The sequence below is a fragment of the Amblyraja radiata genome, chromosome 11, assembly GCF_010909765.2.
Source record: "Amblyraja radiata isolate CabotCenter1 chromosome 11, sAmbRad1.1.pri, whole genome shotgun sequence".
Lineage (NCBI taxonomy): Eukaryota > Metazoa > Chordata > Chondrichthyes > Rajiformes > Rajidae > Amblyraja > Amblyraja radiata.
The window spans coordinates 50645283-50661397 of record NC_045966.1 but is presented as its reverse complement, the minus strand read 5'-3'; the positions used below and the strand labels follow the sequence as shown (position 1 = coordinate 50661397).

Genomic DNA, 16115 nt, shown 5'->3' with positions numbered 1-16115 from the left:
TACTCAGCAGGAGACTGCGAATACTCCATGAATTAAAAACTACAGTATAATTAAATCCTAGACCGCACAGTGTAATGCAGAGGCTGCACCAAAAATTGCGACCCAAGGTGAAAAAAGCTCAAACACACTCTTATTCTCCATGAAACATGGCCAAATACAAAAATGCAGTTACGTAAGAATGCTGTTCATCGATTACAGCTCAGCATTCAACACCATTATACCATCAAAACTGATCACCAAACTCGGTAACCTGGGCATCGACCCCTCCCTCTGCAACTGGATACTGGACTTTCTAACCAACAGACCCCAGTCTGTTAGGTTAGACAAGCACACCTCTTCAACCCTCACCCTCACCGGCGTTCCACAGGGCTGTGTGCTGAGCCCCCTCCTCTACTCCCTCTTCACCTATGACTGCACACCTGTACATGGTACTAACACCATCATCAAGTATGCAGATGATACAACGGTGATTGGCCTCATCAGCAACAACGATGAGTCGGCCTACAGGGAGGAGGTCCAGCACTTAGCAGCATGGTGCGCTGACAACAACCTGGCCCTTAACTCCAAGAAGACCAAGGAGCTCATTGTAGACTTCAGGAAGTCCAGGGGCGGCACGCACACCCCCATCCACATTAACGGGACGGAGGTGGAACGTGTTTCTAGCTTCAGGTTCCTGGGAGTCAACATCTCCGATGACCTCTCTTGGACCCACAATACCTCAACTCTGATCAAGAAGGCTCACCAGCGTCTCTTCTTCCTGAGGAGACTGAAGAAGGTCCATCTGTCTCCTCAGATCCTGGTGAACTTCTACCGCTGCACCATCGAGAGCATCCTTACCAACTGCATCACAGTATGGTATGGCAACTGCTCTGTCTCCGACCGGAAGGCATTGCAGAGGGTGGTGAAAATTGCCCAACGCATCACCGGTTCCTCGCTCCCCTCCATTGAGTCTGTCCAAAGCAAGCGTTGTCTGCGGAGGGCGCTCAGCATCGCCAAGGACTGCTCTCACCCCAACCATGGACTGTTTACCCTCCTACCATCCGGGAGGCGCTACAGGTCTCTCCGTTGCCGAACCAGCAGGTCCAGGAACAGCTTCTTCCTGGCGGCTGTCACTCTACTCAACAACGTACCTCGGTGACTGCCAATCACCCCCCCCCCCCCCGGACACTTATTATCACTTATTATTATTTATTTAAATCATTTGCTATGTCGCTCTTCCAGGGAGATGCTAAATGCATTTCGTTGTCTCTGTACTGTACACTGACAATGACAATTAAAATTGAATCTGAATCTGAATCTGAAATGGCATTTTAAACTACTGTTGGGATTAAAAGGGTTAAATCAAATTAATTTCAGCAAGATCATGGTGTCAGTCTGAATTCTTCACGAAAGAATTCAGACTGACAACATGATCACATTTAACAAGTAGTTGGGTGGTCATTTGCAGTGATGTTAGCACAAGTTTATGGATCAAGAGCAGAATGTTACATTAGGTTGGAATACTCTCAGGGCTAGCATGGGAACAATCAATAGAGTAGCCATCTCCTGCATTGTAAAATGCTATGGTTCAATGAGAACCAGGCATTAATGTTAATGCACTCTACTCACTCATGCCTGAATTTCTGCACGTTATTTTAAATGGAATTTGTTTACAGAGCTAAAAACAAAGACACTGCAGCATTCAAATTAATGATACCAAAAGAATGAATACAGATTTGAGCTGAACCTAATCAATCCAGGGCATTTTCAAGTCCTGATTAATTTCTCTACAAGTGTTGCATTTTTAGATGTTACCTCCAATGTTTCCAAAGGATGCAGACAATAGGACTCAGAAATATAACCAAATACTCAGCTTTTAATCTGTAAATAATCTGACACTGATTCTAAGGAGAACCATGCTTATGCCATCAGGTAGGCAAGACAAATGATCAATTGCCTCATCAGGTGTAACGCACAGAAATCTCCATCTGCGTCAATAATAAATTTAATGATTATAACTAATTCAAGAAGCAAAGCTCCTAGCAGCTACTTTAGCAGTTATTGAGACAGACATTTATTTATTGTGTAAATTAATGCAAAAGAAAATTATAGATCTACTCAAGCAAATTTATAAATTAAGGCATTTCCAGTAATGTAACATTCCAAATAGCACTTTGCTATCCATTCAGTCTGAGGTTAATAATTATTGGAATTACAGCTTTTAATTATGGTCACAAAGAATCCAGCTGTTGTTGCCCTGTAATTTGGTTCTATCGATTCTGCTGCCAGAGAAACACTTTGATTTCATCCGTCTGGCAGGTGTTTCTGAAAAGAAGAAAAATATATCAGTGTTTCAAATTTCACTTGCAATAGTCAAAAGCCAAAATATTGAGAGGAAACAGACAGCAGCACTTTATGGGAAAGGGAAATTGATGATGGCAGGACGAGAAAGGTAGGGGGAGGGGGAGAAGAAGGGGAAAAAAAGCCTGTGGGCCGGATGATTTTGGGTTACTTCAAGTAACCCTTGCTTTCCCTCTCTCTCCATCCCTCCCCTTCCCTGTTCTCCAACCAGTCTGACAGCCCCCTCTGATTACACTGTATCCGTTTGCTTTGTTGTTACCTTCTCCAAGCTAACAGTGGTCTCCTTAAGCTGCATCTCTTTTGATCTCTTACACTTCCTTATCTATGTCCCTCCCTCTCTCGACGCTGTCTCGAAACATCACCCATTCAGGGGTCTCAACCTGAAACATCACTGGCCCAGAGATGCTGCCTGTCCACGCGAGTTACTCCAGCATTATGTGTCTATATCAGAGAATGCCCTGGTTTTACTCCTATCACTAAGGCTTGAATTATTCCGTTTATCTTTTGTTCCATTTTTTTTTTTAAACATCTTTTTTTCTGTTCTTAAAAAGCCTTTGACAAATGCTGTGTTTTAATGAATCTAGGTACTTCACCCCACCCTCTCCACCTGTTTTTTTGGCCACACATTGACTACCATATTTTAATATATAATCACAAAACAAATATGATTAGTGTTGTAAGAACAATATTCACAATTTGAAAGCTACATTCTTAAAACAAAATTCCTGGCTGAGTGTATGAAAAAGTTACTTACATGTAAATAAATCAATAAACTCTTTTCAACAAGTCTTTGTGCGTGGTTACTGTTATTTTTGGTTAAAACTTTACATCTTACGCCCTACCCAAAGATATGAAACTAACTGAATGATTTTAACCATGCACGATAGCCTTTAATAGCCAATAAAAAAAATAACCACTCATCTTTATTTGGGGAAAATTGTATTGAATTTGAAGCAATTTGAATTGCATCAAATTTGCCAAATTAGCATTTAGCCTCCAATCACTATCTATTAAAAATTGTGCAAGATGGAAGACCACAAATCATATTGACAAATTAAACTATCGACAAATCTAGCCCAAATCATGCTTAGCTACAATGAGCTCAATGTTGAATAGCCTTTTAAAAACTATTGTGTTCTTTGAATAACCTTCAAGAGAAGACAACACCATGGGAATAAATAATTAACTGTGTCTCAACAACACTAGTACAGTATTACAAATTAGAATTTAACCTGTCATCTTTGAAACCAGGCCAGACAACAGTATTTATTGTAAATGGACTTTGTGCAGGTTGACTAGGTATTGTGCTTCTTTCATATCGATACTAATAATAACATTTTTCACCTGATTCAGCACCTCCACATCTCAGAGTTAATTACACACTATAAATGAAGGAGTTTGTATCAACCAGCCAGCAGCCAGAAACCCCTCTCATTTGCAATCCACCTAATTTGTGGGTTTCATGCCAGAATGAGACAGCAATAGCACTTGGTAGCATTCTCATCCATTGCTTCAGTTAACTCGATGCAGATGAGTTCTACATAAAGTTATTAAAATGCACAGTGCATATTTCTACAGTTCTACAGGTAGACAGCACAGTGTGATCATGCAATCGCTGTCTCAAAAAGGCTGGCAGCATCATCAAGGACCCACACCATCCTAGCCACACACTCATCTCCCCCTCTACCTTCAGGTAGAACGTACAGGAGCCTGAAGACTGCAACGTCCAGGTTCAGAAACAGCTTCTTCGCCACAGCCATCAGGCTATTTAACTCAACTGAAACAAAACTCTGAACATTAATAGCACATTATCTGTTTATTTGCACTTTATCTGATTTATTTATTCATGTGAGTATATATTTATATAATGGTATATGGACACACTGATCTGTTCTGTATTCATGCCTAATATATTCTGTTGTGCTGAAACAAAAAAAGAATCTCATTGTCCTATCTGGGACACATGACAATAAACTCTCTTGAATCTAGCCTCTTAATCTTCTAATATTCTTCTAATATCTAAACCTCGCCCAACTGACTGATCTATATCCCACCAAATGAGTAAAGGTGTCCACATCCAGTTGACATGTCTGTGGCACGTGGCATGTTAGTTTTGCTTGGTTTGCAACACTGATATGGCACAGTGCACCAATTATCATTGTACTTCTCTCCTAGCATTTTTGGCAAAGTCTAAACATTTTTTTCAATTATCAATAGACAATTCTACTTTTCTATCCATGTAATGGGCTAACAATGTAATTTAAGATTTAACGTGAAAATTATGAACAGGGCTCCAAATTAGCGGTTGCCCGGTTGCCAATAGCGACCTAAAGTGCCGTCGGGCAACCTAACAGCCGTCCCATTTTGCCCGGCGTGGCAAGCAACTCTGAGCGGTCCCCCTCTCTATCTCTCTCTGTCATTCTCTGTCTCCGCCCACCATCTGTATCCGTGTCTGGGCCGCCGGGTCTCCGCTCTCCGCCCGCTCCTCATCCGCCGGCACGGCAAGCTGCCTTGCACATGCGCACTGCTACGGCCAAGCACATCCTTTCCCCTGCACATGCGCACAACCACTGCCAGCGCATCATCGGCCGCCCTGCACATGCATACTGCCACGGCAACTGGTCGGCGTCAGCCACTTTCTCCCTCCCTTTGCATTGTGGGAGATCTGGCCGCCATTGCTGTCTGGTTGCCGCCTCGCCGTGACTGCTGAAAACCAACGCAGAATCACTCCCTGGAGCTGGAGCAACTCCCTGGAGTAACTCTTGCTTCTTGGTCCTCCAAAAATATTCCAAATGAAATTTAACCCACCACCACCAAACTCCAAAAAATAACAGCCTATTGCACTTTATCTGTTTATTTATTGTGTTTATATATGGTCTATGGTATACAGACACACTGAACTTTTATCTCCTGTTCTGTATTATGTTTACATATTCTGTTGTGCTGCAGTAAACAAGAATTTCATTGTCCATCTTGGACACATGACAATAAAACTCTATTGACTCTTGACTTGGACTTAAGCAAAAAAGGGTTCTGGGGAAAAAAAGAGTTACCTTAAATTTAGTTGCGTCTGGTTGGGTAACTATGGTAGGGTGAAGATATTCCATGCTTTAATTGTGCGGGGAAACTCCATGGAGCAGCCAGCATCTCTGGATAGAAGAAATTGGGTGACGTTTCAGGTAGAGACCATTCTTTACAATTCCTCTGGTTTTAGTGTTTTTAATTTAAAGATACAGCGTGGAAACAGGCCCTTCGGCCCACCGAGTCCACGCCGACCACCGATCACCTGTACACTAGTTCTATCCTACACCTTAGCGACGCGTCAAGAGTGTTTTATTCTCTTATGTCCCAGTTAGAACAATGAAATCTTTACTTGCAGCAGCACAACAGAATATGTAAACATAGTACGTAAACAATGTTATAAACGAGAAAACAAAACCGTGAATATTTATATCTATATTACTAAATCTCTGTTCTTGACCGCTTTTGGCCATCTGTCCTGCGATTTCCGAGAGAACGCCGTCACCTACGGCCGTCATATTTGGCCACCTCGCTCAGAGCCCACCGCGTGTGTGCCGAGGTTTTTTCCCGTCGATGAAAAATGACATTAATGATATTATGATATTAATGTTTTTACAAAATTCCCCATTCTCTCTGCTGCCCCCGCTGGAGGGAGGGGGAGGGACTATAAAACCAGGAAGTGGTGTGCCTCAATCAGTGTCTGCAAGCTGGAGGGCACTCTCAGCTCTGAATGACTGAACAAATGTCTACACAACTGTGAGTAAGCAATGCCTGCAAATGGTTGTTTGGGGGGTTTGGGTTGCAGTAAAAAGGCACTCTCTCTCTCTCTCTCCCCACCTCTCTCTCTCCCTATCCCTCTCTCTTTCTCTCTCTCCCCCCCGTCTCTCTTCCTTTCTCTCTCTCTCTCTCTCCCCCCCACTCTCCCCATCCCCCCCCTCTCCTCTCGCCCTCTCCTCTCCCCTACCCCCATCTCCCCTTTTTCTCCCCCTCCTCCCCTAAACCCCCCTCCCCTCCACACACCCCTACCCTCCACCCTCCCTGCTTCCCACCTCACCCCCCTCTCTCCCCCCTCCCCTCCACACCCCCTACCCTCTTCCCTCCCTCCCCCTCCCCACCTCACCCCCCTCTCTATCCCCCTCACTCTCACCCTCTCTTCTCTCCTCCTCCCCCACCTTTCCCCCCTCACCCACCCTCCCTCTTCTCCTCCTCTCCACCCCCTTCTCCCTCTTGCCCCTCTCTCTGTGTCTCTGTCTCTGCCCCTTCTCTTTCTGCCCTCACTCTCTACCCCCCCCCCCCCTCTCTAGATGTGACTGCAAGTTGGGGGCTATGTGTCAGTAGATAGGGTGGTTATGGGGTAAAAGGAGCAAATTAATAATATTCATATAATATCAAGGGGGTAATTAGCGTGAGTGCGAGGGGGGGGGATAGTTAGTGTGTGTGACGATGCATGCCGCCTCCCCCCCCCACAACCGCACGTTGGGGGAACAGACCCAACGGGTCTGCACTTGGTCTAGTATGAATATATAAGTATATAAATATATATATAGAATTTACCTCCTGGGATTAATAAAGTTCTATCGTATAGTATCGTGTGTGTAGGAAGGAAGGAAGGAAGGAAGGAAGGAAGGAACTGCAGATGCTGGTTTAAACTGAAGATAGACACAAAAAGCTGGAGTAACTCAACAGGTCAGACAGAATCTCTAGACAAAAGGAAAATATGACGTTATGGGTTGAGTCTGAAAAAAGTTCCTGCACAACTTTGGAATGTGGAAGGAGACACGAGCACCCGGAGAAAACCCATGCGATCAAAGGGAAAAGGAGCAAACTCCATACAGACAGCACCCATATTCAGGATCAATTCCAGGTCTCTGGCAATTTTAGGCAGCAATTTTATGGCCAATGTACTGCCCCATAGTCTTGAACTGAATTAAAACATACAATAGCTGTAAAAGGGGACATGGTGTCACTTAGAGATTTAAGACTAAAAATGGATAGTTTCTTTTTTTTTTAGTAAGAAAAGTTATCAACATATAATTTTTTGTTGGAAAATAAAATATAGTGGCACAGCTGGTGGACTTGCTGCCTCACACGCCAGGGATCTGTGTTCGATCCTGTCCTCGGGCACTGTCTGTGTTGAATTTGCACATTCTCCCTGCAAGCGTGTGGGTTTCCTCCCACATCCCAAAGACGCATTGGCTTTGTAGGTTAACTTGTCTCTGTAAAATTTCCCCTAATGTGTAGGGAGTGGGTGAGGAAAGTGGGATAACAGAACTTGTGTGAATGGATAAGACAAAAATGCTGGAGAAACTCAGCGGGTGAGGCATCATCTTTGGAGCGAAGGAAATAGGCGACGTTTCGGGTCGAGACCCTTCTTCAGACTGATGTCGGGAGGGGGGGGGCGGGAAAACGAAAGGAAGAGGCAGAGACAGTAGGCTGTGGGAGAGCTGGGAATGGGAGGGGAAGGAGGGAGAAAGCAAGGACTACCTGAAATTGGAGAAACCAATGTTCATACCACTGGGGTGAAAACTACCCAAGTGAAATATGAGGTGCTGTTCCTCCAATTTGCGGTGGGCCTCACTCTGGCCATGGAGGAGGCCCAGGACAGAAAGGTCGGATTCGGAATGGGAGGGGGAGTTGAAGTGCTGATCCACTGGGAGATGAGGTTGGTTATTGTGAACTGAGTGTAGGTGTTGTGCGAAGCAATCGCCAAGCCTGCACTTGGTCACACCGAGGTTGATCATACACTGAATAATCCAACCAGATCAATTAAACTGTTTGGACGTGGAAAGAAATAATAGAAATTGCATTTATTGCAACGTGTAAAAATAGATGAGATACTGTATTATAATTTTGCTGCATGTCATTGTGGTATATATCATGTCTTGATTGGTGAATATGTTTAGTTTGTGACTTTATTTGAAGCAGAAATAATATGTGAATGCTTCATCCGACTTCCTAGCACATTATCACACGCATCATGCAAGCCGTCTTAAATGATCACCTAAACTGTCATTTGGCAACCTAAAAAGCTGCCGAGGTTGCCCGGCTGGCAACAGTAAAAAAAAAGTTAAGCCCTGAAGACTCTATATTCTTGAAAGAAAGTTAAGATAAGAAGTGTTGATGAGAATCATGGACAGAGTTCTGCATATTTCATACATTTCCAATGGAACGCATGCTGAGTGTTTACCTTTTCGGTTACATTGACGACCATTTGTGCTCTAATTTTTTCCAATATATTTCACTTCCTTTCCCGTCTTTTTCAGAGAATTTGTCAAATCCTCCACACTGCGGCTGGACTCGATGAAAACTTTCTTGTTTGGAAGATCAATATTAAACTGCACATCTGCAATAAATGAAAGAAAAAAATATTGATCAAGGCAGATTGTTCCCATTTTAGCTATTTAGAAAAAAAACCTAAAGGACTCTCAACGCATAAATTATCATTCTAAAACTGGCACGGTAATCGTCATCATGAGACGGCAGATAAAATGAACTACGTAATAGTTTAACTCAGATAATCAGTGTAATACCATTCTAGAGTGGTGGAAAAAGGTGGGGTGGAGCAGATGAATAAAAATATCCTGTTCGACTTCCATTTAAGATACAACTAGCCATGACCATTTCACTTAATTCAACACTTCACTCCAAGCTCAACCGCAAAAATCAATGAATCACAAGAAAAGCAAAATTAGGCGAACATCAACATCAGTCTGATAGGTCATAAACCAGACAGACACCAAATGCTGGAGTAACTCAACGGCACAGGCAGTAACTTTGGAGAGAAAGAATGGGTGACATTTCGGGTTGAGACCCTTCTACAGACTTGCCATTTTTTTGCCAAGCTAAATGCCAGATATTCATTTTTGCCAAGCTAAATGCCAGATATTCCCTGTCCGATCCCATTCTATTGTCCACCTAAGAAAGGTATTCAAAAAGATAAACACCAATGAAATACAAATGCAAAGATACAGGTATATGTGTAGGAAGGAACTGCAGATACTGGTTTAAACCGAAGATAGACACAAAAAGACGTCGTAAATCAGCGGGACAGGCAGCTTGACACAAAAAGCTGGAGTAACTCAGTGGTGACACAAAAAGCTGGAGTAACTCAGCAGATCTCCAGAGATGCTGCCTGCAAAGATATATGCTTTGTTTGAGTAGAAAACCTAGTCATCTTTCCCAATAGCTTTCAGTTGATTAGACTAGTCTAAAGTCCAGATTTGGGAGTTACACAGGAACAAATAAAGGTTCACAAGATGAAAGGAAGGTCAAAGACGTCACTAAAAAGCATTACAAGGCCTTAATAAATCACGGAGGCTGGGGCCCAGGCAACCAGGACTTTATTGTCAACCATGGAATTGAGATATGGGATCCCAGAAGTGACCAGATTTGAGGAAGCACAGAAATCTAAAGATAGGGCTAGACGTCACAGTAATAGAAGCCACAAAGTAAATTGAAAACAAGGATGAGAATGTTAAAATTGATGCATTGCTATACCAATGTTAGTCATCAAGTATGGATCAAGTGTGTAGGAAAAAACTACAGATGCTGGTTTAAATCAAAGGTAGACACAAAATGCTGGAGTAACCAGGACAGGGGAAGGAATGGGTGATGTTTCGAGTCTAGACTGGGTGACGGGTCTGGTTCGTTTTCTGTACGTTTCGGGTCTGAAGAAGGGTCTTGCATTCCTTCTCCTCAGAGATGATGCCTGTCCTGCTGAGTTACTCCAGCATTTTGTGTCTAAGTATGGATCAAGTATGGATTAACAAAAAGTAAGCAATAAGCCAAGAGAGACTGCAGGTGCTGAAATATGGAATTAAAAAAAAAATCAGAACACTGGAAGAACTGTGGGTCAAAGGAGACAAAACATGTAAAGTTGATATATCAGGTCAAAACCTTGCATCAAGGCCCAAGTGGTGATGAAGTGCTTTGAGAGGTTGATCATGGAGCAAATCAACTCCTACATCGACAAAAACCTGGACCCACTGCAGTTCGCGTACCACCACAACAGATCAACGGTGGATGTGATCTCGCTGGCCCTCCACTCCGCACTGGACCACTTGGACAACAAAAACTCATATGTCAGGCTGTTATTCATTGATTACAGCTCGGCATTTAACACAATCATCCCCTCCAAACTGGTTACCAAACTCGCAGAACTGGGTCTCTGCGCATCCCTCTGCAACTGGATCCTCGACTTCCTCGTCCACAGACCACAGTCTGTTCGTATTGGTGGAAATGTGTCAGCCTCAATAACAATCAGCACGGGAGCACCTCAAGGCTGCGTGCTCAGCCCCCTGCTGTACTCACTCTATACCCATGACTGCGTAGCGAACCACAGTGCGAACTCCATCATCAAGTTCGCTGACGACACCACTATTGTGGGGCGTATCACTGATGGGGATGAGTCAGAGTACAGAAGAGAGATCGAGCAACTGTCCATATGGTGCCAGCGCAATAACCTGGCCCTCAACACCAGCAAAACCAAGGAACTGATTGTGGACTTTGGAAGGAGTAGGAGGGGGACCCACAGCCCCATTTATATCAACGGGTCGATGGTTGAAAGGGTCAAGAACTTCAAATTCCTGGGCGTGCACATCTCTGAAGATCTTTCCTGGTCCGAGAACACTAACGCAATTATCAAAAAAGCTCATCAGCGCCTCTACTTCCTGAGAAGATTACGGAGAGTCGGATTGTCAAGGAAGACTCTCTCTAACTTCTACAGGTGCACAGTCGAGAGCATGCTGACCGGTTGCATCGTGGCTTGGTTCAGCAATTTGAGCGCCCTGGAGAGGAAAAGACTACAAAAAATAGTAAACACTGCCCAGTCCATCATCGGCTCTGACCTTCCTTCCATCGAGGGGATTTATCGCAGTCGCTGCCTCAAAAAGGCTGGCAGTATCATCAAAGACCCACACCATCCTGGCCACACACTCATCTATCTCCCTGCTACCTTCAGGTAGAATGTACAGGAGCCTGAAGACTGCAACAACCAGGTTCAGGAATTGCTACTTCCCCTCAGCCATCAGGCTATTAAACCTGGCTCGGACAAAACTCTGATTATTAGCAACCACTTTCTGTTATTTGCACTACCGCTTTATTTATTCATGTGTGTATATATTTATATCATGGTATATGGACACATTTATCTGTTTTGTAGTAAATGCCTACTATTTTCTGTGTGCTTAAGCAAAGCAAGAATTTCATTGTCCTATACAGGGACACATGACAATAAACTCACTTGAACTTGAAGTGAACACTTTGGTTCAATATCCTACCAAGACCAAGAAGCTTTTGGTCTTTGTATCTCAAAGCATGTATTTGTTTGGGTTCAGTAAACTTAGATTGATTCCTGTGATATGCAAGTAGTCATTTTAAGACCATGCACACTGCACGTTAGAACAAACCATAATGCTTAGGTTGCAAGACATCAAGAGGCGCAAAAAGTGATTTTACTTATGCAGTAAAGATGAAATTTAGGATTTAACTCACTTAGTCTTTCTTCAGAACAGAAGCCGCCACCACTTAGTGATATAATTAACTCCTGGATAAATTAATAAAGATTAAACCTTTTAATGGCTACACGACAAGTAACACATTAATGTGATTTACCAAATAGGCAAAGTGGTGTTCCTCATTTCTGCATGACTCAATTAGTTTATGATTTAGTTTATGATAACACTCTAAACTAAATTTTATGAATTTCATTACAAATAAAATTGAATTTTGGATATCTGTAGTTTGCACAGAGTTTAGCAACGAAAAAATAAAATTGAATATAAACAGTCAAAGTGTTATCTTCTGTGCATGAAGTAGCTTTCACGAAATAAAACTTTCAGCTCACCTTCGAGCTTGTCCAGCACTCGAGTCACTGCATTAGAGCAGCCTTCACATGTCATATCCACGAAGAACTCGTGCTTCTGCAGAAGATTAAATGAAGGTTTAAGAATTACAATTCTTAATTATTCACTGGGCTTCTTAAAAGAGAAAGTTGTAATCCTTGGGCTGGGAAATTAGATTTGCAAATTATGAAAACTAGGAGATTAGAAAACAAAGTACATCTGCACTTGCTGTTTCGTGCTCAGAACACAAGGTCAAGAAACCTGAAGAACACCAAAGCAAAATAATTACATCGTCATGATTTTTGCTGGCAGTTCTGGTAAAAATCTCTGGTGTTTAGATCTTCAAAGTGAACCAAATCCTGGACTTCCACACATGTAGAAATCCAAGAGTACTGACAGATTTGGGTTGCCAAAAGTAAGTCGACTCTGCATGGAATATCAGACAGTTAAAGACTATATAAAAACACAATAATGCAAAGCACTGTTCCCTTAATTGCCAGCTGTCTGAAGTGTTTCGAGTTAAGGCCTTCTTACTCCACTTCTCAAAGCCAATTGCAAAGCGCACACCAGATTCCATGGTGCAGAGGACCAGATGGATGGGCCTCTGTATATGGCCAAGGCATGTCACACAGCCACTTCAAGTCAACTGATGAGGAACATTGAACTGCTTGGCTCCAAAAGAGGGCAGTCAGCCCCTTTTATCCGTGACAACTCTGTCAGAAGGGAATCCAGCTAGTCCAAGGCCATTGGTTTGTACTTATTCACCTCACATATTTGTCCAGGTTACTTTCAAATCTCCTATTGAATCTGTATCCACCATCCTATTCCATGTTGCAAACCATGATAACCAATTTTTTTCCTACATCACCGCAATCTTTGATAAATGCTGCAAATCTGTGCATTGTTCCGGCTGGGTCAGCATGATCCCTAATTTTCTCCAAAAAGTTAGTTTAATAAGCCTGTAACATCCTCATCTCTGAAAACGTTCTGCTAAATCTCCTTCTGTAACCCGTTGAAAACAATTTTAGTATCTTCCTGAATGAGGCCTGAACAAAATACTACCATTAGATGAGCCGTTACGTTTTATAGGTTTGACATATCTTCCTGGCTTGTACACTTCACAAGTAAAGGAAACCAGAGTCCTTATTTTGTCCAAGAAGGAACTGCAGATGCTGGAAGGAAAGGGCCTCCTCCCTTTTTCCTTCCTTCACCCCCCCCCCCCCCCCATCAGTCTGAAGAAGGGGTTCAGCCCGAAACGTCGCCTATTTCCTTCGCTCCATAGATGCTGCTGCACCCGCTGAGTTTCTCCAGCATTTTTGTGTACCTTCTTTATTTTGTCCTGTATTAACCTGTTTTGCTATCTTCACAAATTTCTACAAACACACGCAGGTCTCTTCTTTCTTGCACCAGACATGTTAGCATCTACTGAATCATTCAACAACAAAATTTGTTCTTCTTTGAATTTCAACAGCACATATCCACCCACTTCCACTCAACCATTTACTCTTTAAATCCTTTATTATCCATCACAAGTCCACAACAATTCTGTTTTGTGCAACAAGAGTCTAGGAGAGGTGATGGATGAAGTAGGAAGTGGTGAGGAATGCAGAAGCAGCTAGGGGTGGGGAAATTAACATCAGACAACAGGCCCTGCCTTACAAGTGAGTAGGGACATCTAGGGAGGAGTTTGGCTTGGCTTCATGGCAACAAAGAGGTGGGATTTTGGGGACATCAAGAAGGATGGTGAGAAATTGCGAGGGAGGAGTTGATCAAAAGGGAGATATGGTGACATCAAGTGAGGGTGCGGTTGTCCTGTGGACAAGTGGGGTGAGCATGGTCTTGGGTCATCGGGAGAGGATGGGACTGGTCTAGGGACCTCAATGAGTGGAGGGGGCTTGTTCTGGGGGCAAGAGTTATGGAGAGAAGGCAGGAGAATGGGGTTAGGATGAAGAGGTAGATCAACCATGACTGAATGGCGGTAGGACTTGATGGGTGGGTCTATCGCTATAACTAATGACATCACAAGGCTTGGTTGCCTTGGAGTCCACGGTGGGAGAAGCTGTATTAGGAACCTGAGCTTGGTTGCCTTGGAGTCCACGGTGGGAGAAGCTGAGCAGAGGGGTTTGGTTGCCCGGGATACATTGATGAAGCGGGGAGTTATTCAGAGGACGTTGTGGAGCCGGGGCTGAGGACAACACAGCCACAGCCCGGGGGGATGATCACCCAATGCCGGCTCCACCCCTCCTCAGGTCCGTCCGTCCGCCACGTCCCACCCCCGACAGCTCGCCGAGCGGAGCCCTCGCTGCGGCCCGGCCCGGCACCAACAACATGAATCCTCACCGACATCTCGCCTCCTTGTCCGCCACCGCCGCGCAGACAACAACCGGGGAGACAGCGCATGCGTGCCAGCTCTCCTGCGTCAGCTGAGGAACCAACGGCCGCGGCGGCTGGTCACGTGAGGGGGGGGGGGCGCCGGGCCCAGGGTGCAGGGGCTGCACTTCACGGCTTCGGCCACTTGGGGAGCTGGTGGGCCGTGCGGGACTTCAAACACATCACCAAGGCAGTCCCGGCCAAAGATCCTATAGCGGAGCCTTTGGTCCCGGCTCTGGAACTCTTTATCCAGAACCAAAGATCTTATAGCAGAGCTCCTCTATAATCTTTGTCCAGAACTGCCGCCGCGACGTCAACCCCCTCAACCTCTCCACTCCCCTGTCTCACTCCAATCTCCCCCCCCCCCCCCTGACGCACTGCCATCGAATCACTCCGCAACAAACCAGCCGACAAGGGAGGTGCCGTGGTAGTCTGGCGCGTCGATCTCTACAAAGCTGAGGCCACGCGCCAACTCTCGGACACCTCCTCCTACTTACCCTTGGACCATGACCCCACTGACGAGCACCCGGCCACCATATCTAGCACCATCACCGACTTCATCAACTCCCACGCCCTGCCCAGCCAAGCTTCCAACCTCGTCGTTCCCCAGCCCCGCACGGCCCGTTTTTACCTTCTCCCCAAAATCCACAAACCCGGCTCTCCCGGCAGACCCATTGTCTCTGCCTGTTCGTGCCCCACCGAACTCATCTCCACATACCTTGACTCCATACTATCCCCCCTGGTCAAATCCCTTCCCACCTATGTTCTAGACACCTCAGACACCCTCCGCCGCCTCCGCGCATTCCATTCTCTAGGCCCTCACCCCCTCATCTTCACCATGGATGTCCAGTCACTCTACACCTCCATCCCCCACCACGATGGCCTCAAAGCCCAGGGGAGCAACCTATACCCAGCCACTGACACCCTCCTCCGCCTAGCGGAGTTGGTCCTCACCCTCAACAACTTTACGTTTGACTCCTCCCATTTCCTCCAAACACAAGGCGTAGCTATGGGCACACGCATGGGCCCCAGCTACGCCTGCCTCTTTGTCGGGTACGTTGAACAATCCTTGTTCGAGACGTACCACGGCCCCATCCCCGACCTCTACCTCCGTTACATTGACGACTGCTTTGGGGCCACCTCCTGCACCCACACACAACTGACTGACTTCATCCACTTCACCACCAACTTCCATCCGGCACTCCAATACACCTGGACCATTTCCGACACTTCCCTACCATTCCTTGACCTCACCATCTCCATCGCAGGGGACAGACTTCTGACCGATATACACTACAAACCAACTGACTCACATGGCTATCTGGACTACACGTCTTCCCACCCTGCCCTCTGTAAAGACTCCATCCCCTACTCCCAATTCCTCCGCATACGCCGCATCTGCTCCCAGGATGAGACGTTCCACACCAGGGCATCGGAAATGACCTCGTTCTTCAGGAAACGGGGGTTCCCCTCCGCCACCATAAATGAGGCTCGCACCAGGGTCTCATCCATACCCCGCAACACTGCTCTCTCTCCCTATCC

At 45.1% G+C, this 16115-nt stretch overlaps 1 protein-coding gene across 1 annotated transcript; it reads right to left on the bottom strand.

Annotated features, from left to right (window-relative positions):
- Positions 1–1837: 1837 nt before the first annotated feature.
- Positions 1838–14658, bottom strand: atox1 (antioxidant 1 copper chaperone). Its single transcript, XM_033029911.1, has 4 exons — positions 14544–14658; positions 12206–12281; positions 8549–8704; positions 1838–2304 (listed from the first exon to the last, which is right to left on the bottom strand). The coding sequence occupies exons 1-3, from the start codon at positions 14601–14603 to the stop codon at positions 8580–8582; spliced, it is 261 nt and encodes an 86-aa protein (XP_032885802.1). The 5' UTR covers positions 14604–14658; the 3' UTR covers positions 1838–2304; positions 8549–8579.
- Positions 14659–16115: the final 1457 nt, after the last annotated feature.